Source organism: Dendropsophus ebraccatus, chromosome 7, assembly GCF_027789765.1.
Source record: "Dendropsophus ebraccatus isolate aDenEbr1 chromosome 7, aDenEbr1.pat, whole genome shotgun sequence".
Taxonomy (NCBI): domain Eukaryota; kingdom Metazoa; phylum Chordata; class Amphibia; order Anura; family Hylidae; genus Dendropsophus; species Dendropsophus ebraccatus.
This window is the reverse complement of record NC_091460.1, coordinates 32,861,726-32,881,288: the sequence shown is the minus strand read 5'-3', so window position 1 is coordinate 32,881,288 and position 19,563 is coordinate 32,861,726. Positions and strand designations below refer to the sequence as shown.

Genomic DNA, 19,563 nt, shown 5'->3' with positions numbered 1-19,563 from the left:
GCTGCTAACACTTAAATAGGGAAGGAGGATGGGGGTATGATTGGTTTATGGGGAAGTCCAAGCATATTTTTTGCACAGGGGACCTCTGCAGTCTGTGCCCACCAGTGACACACATTATTGTTGCTACATAACAATGTCAATTCTCGGTTCTTATAACCACAGGTTAACAGTTTACTTATTTTTAGAAGTGTGTCCTTCCTTTCTGTTCTATTATACCTCAAACTACTGTAGTCTTATCAGCTCGGTTAGTTCAGCGTCTTAGATCAGTGATTAGATAAAAACTTAAGGAAGGGGAAAAACTTTGCTTTACTTTGGGGAAGTTTTCCTTCTTACTCTTATTGACACCTTCTGTAAGCAATCTCTTAAGAAAGCAAACAAAATTTCTGGGTAGGGGAAAGTTACCTGCTGTCGAAAGCTTTGTAGGTCACATGACCATCTACAGACCACTTTCTTGCTTTCAGTTTGTACGTGAATAGAGAAGAAAACTTTTATGCCTCATTTGATTATATATATATATATATATATATTGTTTCAATTATTTTTTTATTTAATTTTTTCCCCATAAAAAAATGCTAAGTGATCAGTAGAAAATACAAAACATTTTATTATTAAGTGGAAATGTCTATACAAACAATTATTATGTCATTGTCAGTCATAAAAATGGCAAATAAAGTGCAGCTCTCACGCACAGGTGCTATATAACATGACACAGTTTTATAAGCCACAGTAGGAGGCAGCCGTTACATACACCCGTATAGCACTGTAATTTATGTCAACTGATGCAAATGGAAAAACATAGATATGGAAGGTAAGATTGGTTGCTATGGGATGATTATCATGACTTTTAAAGAGCATTTCCCCCTTGTGGCTGCAGAATGTCTCTTTCTCTGGGGGACTCAGTATGTCTCTACAATATACTGAGAATGGGAACTGTGTAATGCTTTATTTCTCCTGTTGTGGCGCTGCAGGGAAAGTTAATACTTGTTGACAAATACTCCCATAGGTCATAACTGATTGGTAGTGGGCAAATGGTCATTTGTAGCTTGAAGGCTGGAGATCAATGGCTGATACCTGGAGAGAACAAGTAAGAGGTCAATCACATGACCTATACTAGGACTGTCCTATCAAGGTCAAGAAGCCAAAAAGGGAGGGGTGGGGGGGCTAGTAGGCATGCATGATGCAGCTCAGCATGGCCTCTGTAAAATTGAGCTTAGAAGGAAAACATGATTTTATAACTTTGCAGACAATCAGCTAAGAGAAAGGTATCATTTGGTTTTATTTCCCTATCAGCTGTCTGCCCATGTCTGTAGCTCCCTAATGGGGCTCACAAACTCCTCAACAATTCTGAAGGGTTGCTAAGCTTGGGCAATCCCTATTTGTTAGAAGCGATCTCGAGGATCATCTGTAACCTGTGAGGAAACCTGATGGTAAGTGTTCAATTTCCCTGCAGCGCCACCACAGGTGAATGTAAGCATTACACTGTGTCCATTCTAATCAATGAGTTTATAAAATGTTTTCTAAATTACATCATTTCTTGAAAAATAAGTCTATGTACATATGAGTAAGTCTGTGGAGTATGAGAGGAAACCGGACCAGGGGAAACACCCACAGGAACACGGGAAGAACACATACAGTAAACCCGATTTTGGTTGGATTGACCTATGTATCTCCATTATGCTCAAAAATGTCATTACAAAGGAAACCGAAGACCAACCCTAACAATAAATCTTTACACAGATCAGTAAAATCCTAATGTACAATGCTGTCTCCAGAAATACATATAAGCCGTCATAGGAGGGTCATTCCTAGGTGTCCTGGAGAAATAAGAACAATTCTCTATAGAATATGGGGGTCTTCTATCTGTGGCATCATAGGCAAGCAGAAAGTCCGCAGAGAAGGCAATGCATTAAATCTGTCTTTTTGCCATATTCATATTACCATTCTTGTCATCCATGGGCCTGGTAAAACAGAAGTGGGACAAACGAGGGGTTAATATATAGTTATATATATTTATGCCAATACCTGACCACACTATATCCTACATTTTTTTTTCCATAGAATTGAGTGCATGTTGCTCCTAATGTTTCCTCCCTATTGTGTAGCTACACTCTGCCATGTTCCTTCATCTAGTGCAGAAGATGAAGAAGTTTCAGTCTTGTGTCCTGGTCCTGCCCATACTGCTCATCTCCTCAAGCTCGGCCCTGCCGCTCCTCCACCGCAATTTTTGCTTACGCCAGGTTTACGCTGATGTTTCTCCTGGTCTCGGCTTGCTTCTGGCCATAGCTGTAATACCATTCCTGTCCACTAGGGTGCACACCCATCTGCTTGCCTGGAATTTAAAGGACCAGTGTGTTTCCCCTATTTCTTCCTCCATCCACCTGCACCCATTTAAAGTTGCTTCATCTGTTCCTACTGGACTGAATGTTTTTAGTTCCTTGTGGTCCTGAGTGAAGATGTGTTCCTGTGTTTGCTTTTCCATGTATCCTGACCTGTGCCATTTCCTCAAATTAGGCTTATCTGACCCTGTATGTTGTTTACCTCTCCTGTTGTCAATCCGGACTGTCTGGCCTGCATCTGAAGCCACCTGCCCTGATTCTGCACCTGATTGGCTAAAGCTGCTGTCTTATCCTGATCCTGCTGCTGTCTTATCCAGATCCTGCCCTGATCCTGCTGCTGTCTTATCCTGATCCTGCCCTGATCCTTCTGCTGTCTTATCCTGATCCTGCCCTGATCCTGCTGCTGTCTTATCCTGATCCTGCCCTGATCCTGCTGCTGTCTTATCCTGATCCTACCCTGGCCCTGCTGCTGTCTTATCCTGATCCTGCTGCTGTCTTATCCTGATCCTGCCCTGATCCTGCTGCTGTCTTATCCTGATCCTGCCCTGATCCTGCTGCTGTCTTATCCTGATCCTACCCTGGCCCTGCTGCTGTCTTATCCTGATCCTGCTGCTGTCTTATCCTGATCCTGCTGCTGTCTTATCCTGGTCCTGCCCTAATCCTGCTGCTGTCTTATCCTGATCCTGCCCTGATCCTGCTGCTGTCGTATCCTGATCCTGCTGCTGTCTCATTGGCACTGCTTGGCTTACTAGAACTGGGTGCTACCCACATCGGGACCAGCGACCTTTCTGTCCTCTAGCTGCGAAAGTCCAGTGTCCGCATCCTGGAGTAGGATAAAGGGTGGAAACTTAGACTCTGCTCCCTGCGTGACCCAAAGCCAAACTGATTCGGTAGTGCAGCGGGTCCACATCCACTGCCCATTACAGGGAGTTACAGAGATATCCCCATTTGTCATCACTAGATGGACCATAAGAAAACTAATGCTTCCAGGGTCCATTTCAACCATTGCACTCTGCATAGACAACACATAATCTCTGAGAGTCCAGTCCTGTCCACGTCCATAGAGGAACTCCTACAACTTTTCCACAATGTGACATCTCCCAATGTTGCCATCTTCCATTGGGTATTAAAATAACATGGAGTTCCATAGATGACATTGGTTACTATACTACAGCCTATTTCTCTTAGTGAGTGTCCGGAAAGAGGGCATGTAATCGGAGACATTGTCCAAAAATGTAAAGGAAAAAATGAGAAGAAACTTTTCTGCAGTTACGATTATTAAGGAAATGAAACTTATGTGTGGTTGGGTTATTTTTTTTTGTGTGTGTATGCGCGACGGCTCAAATTCACAGAGTACAGTGGCCGTGATACCATGCTGACCACAGTGCTAGTACAGTCACACTCAACCACCAACCATTGGAAAAAAACTTTTGGTTCTCACCTCTCATTTCTGTCTCTTACATACTAGGGGATATGTGCATCTAGCTACCAGCTAAACTGTGCCAGGTACAGGGCGAGTCTACTATATAACCTCTTATTCTATGGTTCGTCAAGTTTCTGTATGGCACTATGTGGACCCCATTAGGCTCTATTCAGGCACAGTATGCCATTATTTGGGCAACATATTGCAGTACATGTGCACTCTATAAACATGCAGGAAAAGTATTGCCCTGACAGTGGTTCCTACAAACCTATACGTCCCTTACATCTTTATCGTCAGCACAAAAGTGGGGATTTCTCTGCCATGTGAACTGATATATCCCCACTATTGTGCTGCTGAGTGGACTAAGGGAAACCAGATTTATCTTCGAAATATTCCCTGGTAGAAAACCTTGGACAGATTGTACAATTACTACCAAGCCCAAGCCAACAAATGAAGGTAAAAAGCATCTTCAGGCAACTTTGCACCACTTTTTGGTGACTGCAGACTGTATACAGACCTCAATAGTTCACACTGCGTTTTTGCAGTCCGTTTAAATAACATATATGTTTTATGAAGAAAAAGAAAACGGATGGAAAAACAAATGCAATTGTGTGAAATCTGTTTGGATCCGTTTTTCCATTGACCTACATTATTTTTTTTAAAAAGTACAAAACAGATGGGGTTCCCCCCCTTTTTTAGCGTACACAAAAATGTGATTGCCCATGTTTTTGACGTTAAAAGTAACCATTTAAAAATTAATACATTGTTTCTATATGTGTTTTAAAAAAAAGTTGTATAGAAACTTCAATAAAAACTATCTGATTTAAAAAAACAAATGGATACATTAAACAGACTGCAAAACCGCAGTGTGAATCCAGTCTAACTTTTCTATGTTAAATCAATGTTATACATGTGGCGAAACTGTGCGCCAAGCTCCCTCTTGGTCTTTTCTCTGTTCAAAGAAAGAGGCCAAACACTGGTAGTCCCAGTCCTTTGCGCGCTCACACAAGGGAAGATACCAGTTTATTGTGCATGTAACTGTTGTATATCAACTAAGCAGGGCCGCTTCTGCCATGTGTATTCCGCCTCTGGTGGCAGATTTTGCATTCCTGGAGTTTGACTTGACAAATATGACAGCAGTACAGTCAGTACAGGACAGTCGGATTGGTGAGTGAAGTCTAACACCAATAAAGTGTAGTATTTACATGCGTATATCACTAGAGATATGGCCGTAGGCAGAATGACGGTCATTGGCAGTTAACCAAATGGCATCTGACATTTGAGAAAGGGCAGAAGAGAGATGTATAGGATGACTGATTGGTTAACTATGCACATTGACCTGGTGAGGTCACTGAAGGCACCTATAAATAAAAGGCAATAGTAGCGCTACCTAGCCACAAGCCCTACCCCTGATGACGCCCAGGCTACGGTGAAACTAGTCGAGGGGCTATACAGTTGTTTTTTTTTTAACTCCCCCCAGTACCGGTCCCGGTACGGAGATATCCCCGCGGGAAGCCCGGCGCGAGCGCCGCTGAGATGGGTCTGAAACTCATAGAGAATGAATGGTGAGTCCAACGCTCCATTCATTCTCTATGAGCGTCGGACTCATCTCAGCAGCACGCAAAGTATGAGGGGCTCAAGCGGGGGTCGGGAGCCTGTCCTCTTTAAGGCCACTATGAATTTTTTATTTTATTACCAAAAATCATTAAAAGTTATATTTTATACCCAGTGGGAACAAGCCCAGCTGTGTTTTGGGCTTTCCGCCCTATAGTGTATATATTCTTTGTTATGCAATAATTCAGTCATTATAATGTCACTGTGAGGTTACAGAGGTTTTGGTGAAGTGTGACAGGAGAGCTGACCATACAATGCAAGCACTCCCAGGATTCTCTGCTACTGAATGTGGATGTGTAGCGGCTGTACTCATGCGCAATAAAGGGAGACACCTAGTGGCCATATATATAACCTTAATTTAAACATAGAAAACTTTAAAAAAATAAATAAATAACTGCTTTAAGTGAAATCCAGTAAAATAGTTTTATGGTCACATCCAGTGATCATGTCATGTTGGGGGTTGTAATGTTCTATGCATAGAACATAAGAGATTGTATTGACGTCATGTCTTGAGGTATAGTCATTCTATGTCCGTCTGTATAGAGTTTTATAAAGCTGATAAGTCTACAAAAATACGAACAAACAGGAAATACCACCCGCATCTTTGATGTGTTTTATACCACATTATATTCAGCATTAATAGTCCTGCCTGATCTGAGGACAGTGAGAGTCGAGCATTGACCTCAGCATTGAGCTGTTCTCACCTTGGCTTACAGCGGCATCGCCGTCTTCTTGTTCCTAAAACATTAAAAAAAAAACCTTATATGACTTCAAATGATGGAATATAATGGGAAAAGAAATGCTCTAGAAGCAATATGGTTTACAGGTTCTCTAGTATTCACAACAAGCATATGGCATGATGGAAATAGAGAATGGTCAGACATCATGTATTAGGTGCTTTAGGCTATAGATACAATGGATAGTACAGCAATGTGGAAAGTAATGGATGGTGCTTACGTAGCACTGGCTTATGTGTTAGATGAGAAAAGTTACACGCTTGGATTTTATATGGATTCTATATTTTATTTAAAGCGAATATACCACTAGTACATTGCTTTTTTGTTTTTAACATGCACATACCAGTGCGGAGATGCTGGTGCTGTGGTCCTTTTTTTGAACCACCACCCGATTCCCGCGCACGGGGTTGGTCTATTACGGAGCACCGGCCGGGCGTGAAGCACTGGGGGCAGACCTGGCGGCCCCCAGTGTGATGAAACCCTCTCCCATGTGTGACTTGGCTCTATTAGGGTACTATTACACGGAACGATAATCGGCCCGATTCGCCCGATTATCGTTCCGTGTACTAAAGACAGCGATCAGCCGGTTGATCGTTGATATAAGTTCAGACCTATAATCGTCAGGCGCCGACCGTGCAACGCTACGTGTAATAGTGGTGCGCGGCTGACGATTAGCAAAGAAGAATACATACCTAATCCATGGTCCAGGCTTCCTCTTCCTCAGAGCTTCTTACCGGGTCCCGTGCGCTCCGGCTTCTCAGCGGCCTGTGTCAGCTGACAGGCCCCTCGGCCAATCACAGGCCGGATCCGCCGCAGCCAGTGATTGGCCGAGCTGCCTGTCAGCAGAGACAAGCCACTGTGAATCTGAAGTGCGCGAACCCGGGGAGAAGTTAAGAAGAAGAGGAACCCTGGACCATGGATTAGGTATGTATACAGTTTAAACAAAGGCTGCAAGGACATCGGTAACGATGTCACTGCAGCCCTTGTTTAACGATTATCGGGCCGTGTAATAGGCCAAGTAAACGAGCAACGATCTAGCAGATTGCTGCTCGTTTACAGGTATTATCGGGCCCCCATCGGCCCGTGTAATACCACCCTTAGAATACAAAGCCGCTTCACAGAGGACAGACTATCACACTGGGGGCCCCATGACTGGCCGGTGCTCACTAATAGACTTACACCAGGTGGCGGTTCTAAAAAAGGACCGCAGCAACAGTATCTCCGCGCTGGTATGTGCATGTAAAAAACAAAAGAGCGATGTACTAGTGGTACATTTGCTTTAAGAATGTTGATAAATTCTTTTCTCTTTGATGGTAGGAGATAAAACTAGATTTCCCACCCGCAGCCTTATAGATGGTCATAGAAGCTGCCTCATGTAAGATGCCTGATTGTAAGTATACCGAATATCACAATATCACCGGCCTCCTGGGATATAGATGGACCAAGTTTGCTTTTTTTTTATGCCGACAATCTTTTATGTTTCTATGATATATACTGTTTGTAATTGGTTACAGTAATTTATATTATTGTAGCTGACATATATGGTCTTAGTTATCATCAGTAATATATTACACATAGTCACGTTAAATGTTGCTTTTTAACTGTTTCAGTCTATAGATGCCCATACACCTTATAATAATCAATCATGGTGGATTTGGATGTTTTTCCAAGTGTATGGCAGCCTCCCAACTCTCTACCCATAGATGACATTGGATGGGTTGGAGTATTTCTGCCCAACCCTTTGTTGTTGGAGGGATAAACTGACATCAGAGCTGTCTGGCTGCGGCTTACTCCTCCCTCCCCATAGAGATGATATAAATGTTTGGCTGTGCTGAATATTTGTGTGTACGGGAATGACGGGAGAGATAACTGGTGGCCAAATGGACAGGTATTAAAAATGTACGGCCACATTAAGGAGTTTCCCTAACTCTGAGTCCACAGGTTACCGCACAAATAAAATCCATTCCATTATTCTTAAGTAAAGAAGAGGAGATCAAATAATGGGCTATTCAGCTGTCAGTATATAGAGAAAGCTGCAAAGTGATGTATTCTAATAAGGCTTAGTGGGGACGGAAACCAGAAAAAGAATCACAAGCTACTATTTTGAAGAAATTCAGAAGTGAAGGAAGATAGATGATAGGCAGATAGAAACATATAATCTAGATAGATAGATTTTACATAGATAGATAGATAGATAGATAGATAGATAGGAGATAGATAGATAGATAGATAGATAGATAGATAGATAGATTTTACATAGATAGATAGGAGATAGATAGAAGATAGATAGATAGATAGATAGATAGATAGATAGATAGATAGATAGATAGGAGATAGATAGATAGATAGATAGGAGATAGATAGATAGATAGATAGATAGATAGATAGATAGAGTTTACATAGATAGATAGGAGATAGATAGAAGATAGATAGATAGATAGATAGATAGATAGATAGATAGATAGATAGGAGATATAGATAGGAGATAGATAGATAGATAGATAGATAGATAGGAGATAGATAGATAGGAGATAGATAGAAGATAGATAGATAGATAGATAGATAGATAGGATACAGATAGAAGATAGATAGATAGATAGGATACAGATAGAAGATAGATAGATAGATAGATAGATAGATAGATAGATAGATAGATAGATAGATAGATAGATAGATAGGAGATAGATAGATAGATAGATAGATAGGAGATAGATAGATAGATAGATAGATAGATAGATCTAAAATATCTTACGGCAGCAGAGCATTATGGAAGTGATCAGAAGACAGATCAGGAATACTCCACATAGTCCTGCCAAAGGAGCCCATACAAACAGGTCACAGGATAATCCCAGGGCTTCAGGCTCTTTACTTTCTAAATAACCAAAATAAAATAATTGTTATATACACAATATATACAGAGACAACTTCCTATAATGTATGGCCACAATCTTACTGACTTGTCATAATCAGCGGTGAGTCGTATACTATTTACAATGTAATATTATAGGTAACATAGACTGCACTCTTGGAACAGCACGGACAGAGGGTTCGGCAGCAGGTGAGTATTTTTTTTTTTTTTACACTTTTTCACTCCATCTTGAGCACATACAGATATAAAAATTAATTCTCTGAATAGAATTACAGCATATACATGTTTTTTTTTTTTTTTTTTTTACTATAATTGTTTTAGGAAGTTATTTTTTATTTTTTTTTTAAGTTAAGTTAGTTCAGATGAGAACAGTTGCGCCATGTATAAATTTATAATCCCTATTAATCCCTTTTGTCATGTTCTGAAAGGGTTTTTCCAGGCCTAGAAAAACCTGGTCGCTTTCCTCCAGAAACAGCACCTCTCCTGTCTTCAGGCTGGGTGTGAAGTTTTGCAGCTCAGTTCCATTCAAGTGACTGGAGATGACTTGTAATACCACACCAAACCTGAGTACAAGGGTGGCACTGCTTTTCCAAGAAAGTAGTTTTTCTTTTTCTAAGCCTAACCCCTTTAAGGGAATATAGATGGGAAAGCTGAACATATGACAATGGGACCTAACATAGGGCGATCACTGCTTCTCACAAAATCATCCCTCTGATATCCTCTTGCCATCATGATTCCTGTTACCCGATTGACTGTTTTGTCCTTTCTTATGGTCCTTTTACACGGAACGATTTATTGTTCGAATTTGCACGATAACGATCAAATTCGAACGATAATCGTACGTGTAAACGCAGCGAACGATCAAACGACAAGCGATAAATCGTTCATTTTGATCTTTCAACATGTTCACAAATCATCGTTGATCGTTCGCAAAAAATTCGCAGATCATTCAGTGTAAACAGTCTTTCAACAATTTCACCTATGTGTGAGATAGGCTTAAGGGATCGCAAAACGATCGCATAGCGAATTTTCCATACGATGTGCCCTCAACCTCCTTCAATACACAGAACCCAGCACACACATGGACCAAGCCCCCTCCCCCGATACACCCATGCCACTCATACAAAAAGAATGCGGAACATACCTGGCGGACAATTACATGGATTTACTGCAACCGTCGTTCTAGCTGGAGGTGGTTTGGTTGTTTTTGGTTTGGGTGTTGTCACTTAAAAAAAATGAGTAAAAATAATCAAAGCATAAATATAGAAATATATATTTAGAAGATAAAATATATTAACAAAATATAAACACAAAACATAAATACAAATAAAACCTACGCGTAAACTGAATTAAAAACAAACTGGGAATAGGTAAAACAAAGGTTTTTTCTTTTTTTTTTTTTTTTAGAAAATAAAATATATAAACACACATATATAAATACAAACAAGAAATGCAAACAAATTGGAATATATATATACAGTATATTATTTATAGGTAAAAAGCATAAATATACAAAGATATTTTCTTCAGAAAATAAAGTATATGAACAAATCATAAATACAAAATAAGAAATACAAATAAACCCCAAAATAAATAGAAAAAATAAGGAATATGGAGAACAATGGAACTCAAAAATGTAATTTTTTTTATTGTTTGATACCAGAAGATGAAAAAACTGTATGAGGTGGTTACCTTCAGGATAGACGAGTGGTAAGCCGGGGCTTATTTGAAGCACTGAGTTTTTATTGATCATACAGTAGTAAGTGCCTTGGTCCATCTTATCGAATACATTTACTGTCAGGATGAACTGGGACCCTCCTGAAGTTGAAACTGACGTGAACTTTTCCGAAGTTCTGGTATCCTTGTATGTTGGCTTCCCTGTGTTGCTGAGATATAGAATAGATTCTGGAGATGTTTCCCCCTTCCTATGACGGAACCAAAAGACCCCAACATCTTTGGCTTCTCCGACATCAAGCTCACAGTACACCCTGACAGGCCCGGTGCTGCCCTTCTGCAGAGGAACGCTTGTTATCTTCAGCTGGTGAGTACCTAAAAGAGAAGCCCCATAAAAAGTCATAGGGAGATCATATGATGTATCATGGAGCAATGACCAATGTTGCATCTTATTTGTAGTTTTATTGTATTTTGTTATTATTATTGGCCATACACATGATGAATATGCTTGCCATGGTGGAGGCAGTAGTCACATCATGGTGATCATGTGAGGCAATGGCCATAGCTCCCTTCAATGGCAGGCATCAATGGGGGCATCTGAAGGCAAACAAGAAAACTACTGTGGCCCTTTTATTGTGTCATGGATCTGGCATCGGAGGACCGCAGGTTATTTTTTGTTAGGGCAAATCTAGATATGCAATAACCATTGCCTGTATACTATACCTGCTAATAGACAAATAGTGTCTTTTCTTTTTGTATATTAGTCGCACTTGAATGTTTTCGATCAACTACTTTAAATATTAGACAAAGATTACCCAAAATAACACTCTAAGATTCATGTACCGATTTATCTTATTTTAGCAAAAATTACCCTGTTGAGCCCTACCTGGCCTTGTGTAAAAGGTTTCTGCCACCACAGCCAGTTACCGAAATTTTATAGACAATCAGATTAAGCTTCACTGGCCAAACCCATGATGGTTCCTGTCAGATCTGATGGATTTACACACCACATTTGTAGAACTGGAACAGCAATGTGAAGCAGCTAGAAACCCTCAAAGAGCAGCATGTGATGCCACATTATAGAGAGAGTCACGTACAGATGCCAAAGTCATTGAAGTCTACCAGTCTGGGATGGATAACAGCACCATTACTAATGCTCCAGGATGCAGAATCACAGTGAGGGCTACACTAAAAGTTATTATCCACAGGATAGGGAATAAGTGTCTGATGGTGGTGGTGGTTTGACCACTGGGTCCCTGACCAATCATGATAATGGGGGCCCGACTCTACGAGTCGCTGTTCCAGAGTACAGCGCATGGACATCTCTAAAAACTCCTGTAGACTGAGCAGCAGCATCCATGCTGTACCGCCTGCTCTATTGTTACTGGATGGAATATACCTTAATGGTTACCCTACACAGTTTTACAATAAGAAACACACTGGGCAAAAATGGCTTCCATGGGAGAGTCACAAGGTAAAAAACCATACTACTCTAAAAAGAACACAAAGTCTTGTCTCACATTTATTAAAAAAATCCAGACTTTTGGGATAGGTTCCTGTGGACTGTGGGGGGTGGGGAATAACATGTGGGTTTCATTATACTAGCAGTGAGACATGGTAGAGGCAGTGTGATGGTTTCGGGCTGCTTTGCTTTTGTAGGACCTGGGTGACTTGTCTGAATTGATGGAACAGTGAATCCTCTCAATGCAAAAATCCTGACGATGACTGTCTGCCCATCGTTCCAGGACCTAAAGCTCCAGCTCTGTTGGGTTATACAACAGTACAGAGATTCGAGGAACACATGGGAGTGCAAAGTCAAATTTGAAACCCAATAAGATGCTGTGACAATGGCCCAAATTTTTGAACAGTATTATAAAAGACTAAAAGTCTGGGGCTGCTTGGCTTTTGTAGGACCTGGGTGACTTGTCACAGTTGATGGAACAGTGAATCCTCTGTACGAGAAAATCCTGATGGTGACTGTCTGCCAATTAGTCCAGGACCTAAGGCTCCAGCTCTGTTGGGTTATACAACAGTACAGCGATCCAAGGAACATATGGGAGCGTGAAGTCAAATTTGAAACCCGCTGAGATGCTATGACAATGGCCAAAATTCTTAAACAGTGTTATAGAAGTTGATACTGCTTGTGGTGGCACAACTATTATTATTAGGTTTAGGGACCTGATATAAGTTTGAAATAACCCCTTTAAATTTAAAAAGCAGAAATAAAAGTACACACATACATATGAAATGACCAATAAACATATATGTGGTATCCCCACAACCCCAAACTGTCCATGATTTGTATAACAATTGATGGTTAGTGTATGCTGTAAACAAAAAAAAATTTCAACTAGCAGAATTATACCCTATAAATAAAATCAGAAGTTGAAACCTTGTGAATGTTTGTGTAAATAGGATTCTCACGTTTTGATCTGTAAATGATCTCAGGTCTTGTGCACATATATGTGGGGTCCAGCATATTTGCCGCCTGCCCAAGAGGCACCATATCAAAAAGCATGGCATAATTGTTTTTTTTATTTTTTTTATTCAGGGAATCCAGGCTTGATGGCCGGATGGTACACACATCTGGTGTTGCACCCCAATTTAGCCTATGGGGCAACAGATTAGATATCGGATGAAGAGGTTCTAGCTTGTGGCATCTGGCCTTCCCATCTAGTCCCATCAGGGACAATGTCGTATGACTGGACAAATGTGAACCAAGCTTTATATGTTAGTTCAAAATGTCCAACAACCAAGAAATTAACCACTTTATCCCCTTCTACATGTAACAGGACAGTGATGGTGCTGCTTGATGGACTTGATTTACTATTACACACTCATTTATATAAAGTGAAGCCTATATTAGATCACCCAAAATTACCTTAAAAATAGTCTTCTAGGGCTGAGGTCTCTTTGAAGAAGATGCCAATATACGGTATATAAAATTAGGGAAATCAAAAATATCAGATCCAGACAAGAGGTGTGTTTTTTTTTAAGGAGGTGGAATTTTTCTACTTGACCCACAAAAAACAAGCCCTATAAAGCTATGTTGACCAAAAGTAAAAGTTACATGACATATATTAGACCTGGTCCTCAGAGGGTTTACAAAAAGTAAATATATATATATATATATATATATATATATATATATATATATAGACAGGAGACCCTAATACCGGCAGCATTACTGTTGTGAAGAATAAGAGATTCAGTATTACTGTACTCTTTTCATAGCTCTGTGGTAATCCCTTCAACTTTCATAGAATTGTCAACTAGTAAATCTATTTTCCTGTTATATTTAACCCACATAAGAATAAAGATGAGGTCTGAGTCTTATCTTAGATTACATTGTCTTACGTGGAAAAATACAGGGGTTGTATTGCAATGAAAAAAAAAAACACATTGTTTATATGCCCTATTGAGAAACATATGACCATTAACCAGAGTGGATGTACAGAAGGTGTCCATAATTATCGTCCAGATGATAGTTGTCTCTCTCGTTTACTTCATACACCCGGCTGTTCGGCTCAACCAAGCATTGTGAATGGGGAAAGGGGAAATAAGCCGTTGCCAGACAACTCTGATGGCAGCGTATCTCCCAGAAAACAAAAGGGTCAGGCAGTTGTAATCCAACATGCCGGATTCTTCTCTTTCCTGACAATACTGTTCAAATAACTAGACAAAAAAATGCAGTCAGCGCTACCTTCGGTCCAGTTAAAATCCAATGAAATAATGGACACTAGCCAGCAACAGCAGACCCTATTAAAGTCAATGGGGCCTGTCAGGCTATGTAGGTGCCCAACCTGCAATAGCTCCACTGGCTCAATTTACCCCTGTTGAATGAAATCTGTAACTAAGAACCTGGACTGACCCTTGAACACAGATGTAAAGCCACCCTTAGAGACTGATCTGGATGAATTGGTGGGGTTGTATGACCTTTCTCTAAGGTGTCCGACATATCTGACCATGGCAGGGGAAATGTTGCTTTACAAAGACACCACCTGGCAATAAAGGAGTCAAGCCCAACAGCTCCTCTATAAGAGGGAGCTATTTAGTGAAACAACACCTTTATTGGAAACTACAATAACAGAAAATCCACACTGATGAGGGGCAACACCCATACTGATGTTTCCCAGTAAACAATGCACCTAGAATTTCACTGCATTGAGCGCTTTAACTAGCAGCCTGCAGTGTCTTCTTTAGTTGGTCTCCCTGAGATCAGGGATCTGTTTGCCATATTGGCCTACTAGGCATCACTCCTCATTAGCCAGAATCCTGCTCCACGCTGATGAGGGGCAACAACTTGAAACAGCTGTCTGTGGATGAATACGTGGCCTTGGTATTTCTCTGGTCATATCATCAGACTTGTAATTGGGTTGGATATTGACTAAAGGGACCACCTAATATAGTAGTTTTGGCAATCTCTGTACAGGAGCCACCCATTTGCTAGATCCTTCCCTGGAGGGATATCTGGCTAGTCCCGTGTTTTGAGACTCATAACTGAGGCTCCACAGGCTCTTTTTGCAATAATAGAAACACTCGTGTCTATATTGCACCAACAGCTTCCATTGACTTTTACTCAACTGTAGAGATGAGAGAACCTGGAGCATGCTCGAGTCCATCCGAGCCAGAACTTTCGGCATTTGATTAGCGGTGGCTGCTGAAGTTGGATAAAGCCCTAAGGCTATGTGGAAAACATGGATATAGTCATTGGCTGTATCCATGTTTTCCAGACAACCTTAGAGCTTTATCCAAGTTCAGCAGCCCCAGCTAATCAAATGCCCAACGATCGGGTTCGGATGGACTTGAACCAGAACCAGGTTCGCTCATCTCTACTCAACTGTTATTGCTTACAAGTCTCCTAGTGACATGAATGCAGCAATGAAATTGAGTTTGGACTCCTCTTGGACTTCATCTTGGACTTCATTTTAACTCAGAGACTACAGAGGTTCAGCCCTAAAAAATCAAACGTGACCACCCCCCTGTGTATAAATGCTGCCCAGGGTCTACCAGCCAACAACTATGAGAAGCCCCTTGAAGGATGAGGTCTCTATTGCTATTTGATTTACAAGGATCCCATTTTCAAGCTTTAATTATAGCTCGTACTGAGTATCTGGTTGAAGTTTTTGCTGTTGAATAAAATAAGGAAAACTCTGTCCAGAGAAGCAGTTCTAGGACAAATAGTAATGTGAGATTTACCCTACAGTTTTTTTTACCCTACAACATTTTTTTTTTTAATGACTTGACTAAAGATTTCTACCGAAAGTTATGAAAAACAAAAAATGATGAAAAAAAATTTGTTGTAATGTACTGTAAGGCAAAGCTCACATTTGTCCGTGACCAATATTTTGTGTTATTGGGTTCCAGTCTGTAAAAAGGTTTTTTTTAAAAACATGATAGGGATTTTCCATCTATAAAAACCTATTTGAGTATCTTAAAGAGGTTATCCAGCGCTACAAAAACATGGCCACTTTCCCCCCTCTCTTGTCTCCAGATTGGGTGGGCTTTCAAACTCAGTTCTATTGAAGTAAATGGAGCTTAATTGCAAACCACACCTGACCTGGAGACAAGAGAGGGGGGAAAAGTTTTGTTTGAAAATGTTTTTGTAGCGCTGGATAACCCCTTTAAGCATTGATGCACATGTATATTCTTATCCAATAGCTAATAACGCACAAAACTCAAACACTCAAAAAAATAAATAAAAACAAAACAAATGAAAGCTATTTTGGTTCTTTCTGATGAAAAAAAGGTTCTAGCTAGATTATGGCAGACAATGTTACCTATACTTGTTACGCCCATGATCAGATTTGAAAGACGCATCCACTTTTACAAGGGTACACATACCCTTGAATCTACAGTATGTTTGGCTTTGACTCCCGGAGAAGAAGGATGCAGCCATAGGCCAGAGGCAGTATCCATGTTTTCCAGCCAGCCTAGGGCTGCATCCATCTTCTCCAGCCACAGGGAATAAATTGCCAAATGATTGGGATCACATGAAACTGAACATACTGTAGATTCACTCATCTATACTTAGAATGGTGGGTGGTGAGAACCTGTGTAGGCTTACTGAGCAGGTCCTACAATTCTAGCAAACAAGGGGTAATAAACTAAAAATCATTAAAATAGAATGTAAACAAACAAGCACCAAGACCCTCCGATCCTGAGTGGTTACGCTTGTGGACCAAAAATGGGCCCATTATAATCTTTGCTATGGGACCCTCTTAGCTCTATGTACTCCCTTATCCATAACAATCAATGGGAACCAACTCAAATATTCTTGAACCTACATTAAACTTTCCATAGCCTCTACAGTATGTAGAGAGGCAGCCTAAGCAGATAAAAGTAATACTCCTCTTTACGTCATACAATGAGATATATGTAAGCTAGAGATCCTTCATTACTCATTTCATCATAACTACTAACATCCCCTATGTTCTGCCGAACCTGTGTAACTAAAATCTGATTATATTCATATTGCTGCATCAGCTGAGCGTCCATTTTTATATCACTGGGGAAGCGCAACCTAGTACATCCTGTCCATTTTTTTCCCAACCTCAACCATCAGGGGACAGTCAGGAAATACTCCATGTAAACATGAGATTGTTGAGTGAATATGTATGATGGGCTTAACTTCATCATATACCATACCATCTCCTGGAACCACTCCAATGTAGATTTCCCATAATGGAACTTATTAAATTATAAAAATAATTAAATTAAAAAAGTAAAAAAAAACAACTAACTAAAACCCCTAAAAGTAACAGATAAATTGTTGAAATTAACTTCATGAAATTAGCCAAACCCAACAGGATCAGAGTACAGTATAATGTTTTCTGATTTCCATCACCCCAGTGATATGATCTCATAGATATTTAGACATCGTCCTATTCCCATGTGGATTTGAAAAAGAAGAAAAAAAAAAAAACATGCTGATAAATTAAAAATATCAGAGTTTGTTCTTACTTTGGTGAAAAATAATTTATAAAATATACTTAAATAGTCAACTAAAATACATCACAACACCGTAAAATCCCTGATATTTAGAGAGTAGCCATGTAATAAACAGGAATATGGCACAGTCACAGAAGGCTGTGTATATAAATATATATATATATATATATATATATATATATATATATATATATATATTTTTTTTTTTTTTTTTTATGAGAATATAGTACCATACCCCATGGTAGAGAAAAAAAAGCAAAAGGGCCTAATCACGCAGAAAAAGTTTATATATATATATATATATATATATATATATATATATATATATATATATAATTAGATGATTTTTAGAAATGTAAAATGATAAAAGAGACAATAAAAAATATAACCAGGTCAATAAAAGTAAAAAAAAAAATTAAAGTAAGAAAAAAGTAAAGTAAAAAATAAAAATGAAACTACAACAAAAAATCATAAAACAAACCATGTACACAATATATTACTAAAGATGAACTTTGGAGGCCTATGATATAATAATGGAATTTAATGCCTGAAAATGATAATGATGGAAATTAAAAATGATAAATGTGACTTACATGAGAAGAGGCAGAGAAGGATTGTAAGGGAGGTGAACATGGTGTGAGAGACCATGACGGGGCTGCAGTCCTCGCTGACTGGCAGCACAGGACGTGAATCACACACCTGGGGTCTCAGCATCAGGGAGGATGTGATGTCAGATTCACACACAAAGATAACATTAAAAATGCAGAAAACAAGTAAAACATAATACACCGTGTATAAGCATAGTGTTATATTCATGAAGGTACAGGCTGCCAAATAGATGGACCCTAAATATAAATGCTCGACATCCTTCTATGACTGATGGGAGGCTGACCTCGAGAGCCCCCACTAGTCCTGGGACAGAAGGGGCCACAATGTACTGTACTCTGCTCTGAGCGGATCAGTACTAAATCCTTAGAGCTGATGGAACGCATATTACCTGCACTGGTTGGTGGTGGTGGGAGGCTACAAGAAATTTAGGGACTTTGAGGGCACTGTAATGGGGATTAAACGGCGCGGCAGTGCTGTCTGGCTGCTGACGGTGAGGGCATAGTGGGTGATGGTCCATGCCCGCCCTTCATAACCCCTCCCTCACATGGCCAAAGGAACTTACTGTTAATGCAAAGCTCTGATGACAGAGTGAGGAGCCATTGTCTCCCTGCCCTGCCAATCACTGCTGTTGCCACAGGCAGCATTCTGCCTCCAGCCACAAGAGGCCGCTCCCTCCCTCAGTGCTCCTGTACACCAATGATGTCAATCCACATGAGTATGGCTTTTTTTCTACCACTGGGAATGCCTACCATGGGGGACACTATCTATTGGGGAGGGCAGTACTAGAGGAAATGCCTACAATGGGGGACACTATTGGGGAGGGTAAAATAGGGGAGAAGCCTACCATGCAAGGATGCTATCTACTGGGGGGTGAGGTATTAGGGGAGATGCCTACCATGGAGGACATAATCTACTGGGGGGGGGTACTAGAGGAGATGCCTACCATGGGAGGACACTATCTACTGGGGGCGGGGGGTACTAGAGGAGATGCCTACCATGGGAAGACACTATCTACTGGGGGTGGGGTTCTAGAGGATATGCTTACCATGGGAGGACACTATCTACTGGGGGGGGGGGGGGGGGTACTAGAGGAGATGCCTACCATGGGAGGACACTATCTACTGGGGGTGGGGTTCTAGAGGAGATGCCTACCATGGGAGGACACTATCTACTGGAAGGGGGGGGGGGGGGTACTAGAGGAGATGAGGAGATGCCTACCATGGGAGGACACTATCTACTGGGGGGGCGGGGGGTACTAGGGAAGATGCCTACCATGGGGGACGCTATCTACTCGGGAGGGGATAATAGGGGGGATTCCTACCATGGGAGGATGCTATCTACTGGGGGAAA

At 40.6% G+C, this 19,563-nt stretch overlaps 1 protein-coding gene across 1 annotated transcript; it reads right to left on the bottom strand.

The window, feature by feature from the left end:
* Positions 1–580: 580 nt before the first annotated feature.
* CD8A (CD8 subunit alpha) lies at positions 581–18,265 on the bottom strand. The gene is made up of 6 exons (XM_069976376.1): positions 18,198–18,265; positions 10,672–11,028; positions 10,124–10,204; positions 8,863–8,982; positions 6,078–6,111; positions 581–1,958 (listed from the first exon to the last, which is right to left on the bottom strand). Exons 1-6 carry the CDS (start codon positions 18,250–18,252, stop codon positions 1,907–1,909), a joined length of 699 nt encoding a protein of 232 aa, XP_069832477.1. The 5' UTR covers positions 18,253–18,265; the 3' UTR covers positions 581–1,906.
* Positions 18,266–19,563: the final 1,298 nt, after the last annotated feature.

Coding starts and splice junctions, on each gene's coding strand:
- CD8A (XM_069976376.1), bottom strand. CDS start 18,252: ATGGTCTCTCACACCATGTTCACCTCCCTTACAATCCTTCTCTGCCTC. Junction 11,029..18,197: donor CCTTCTCTGCCTCTTCTCAT/GTAAGTCACATT, acceptor CTTCTCTTTTAG/GTACTCACCAGCTGAAGATA. Junction 8,983..10,123: donor TCCATGTAATTGTCCGCCAG/GTATGTTCCGCA, acceptor TTGGTTATTTAG/AAAGTAAAGAGCCTGAAGCC.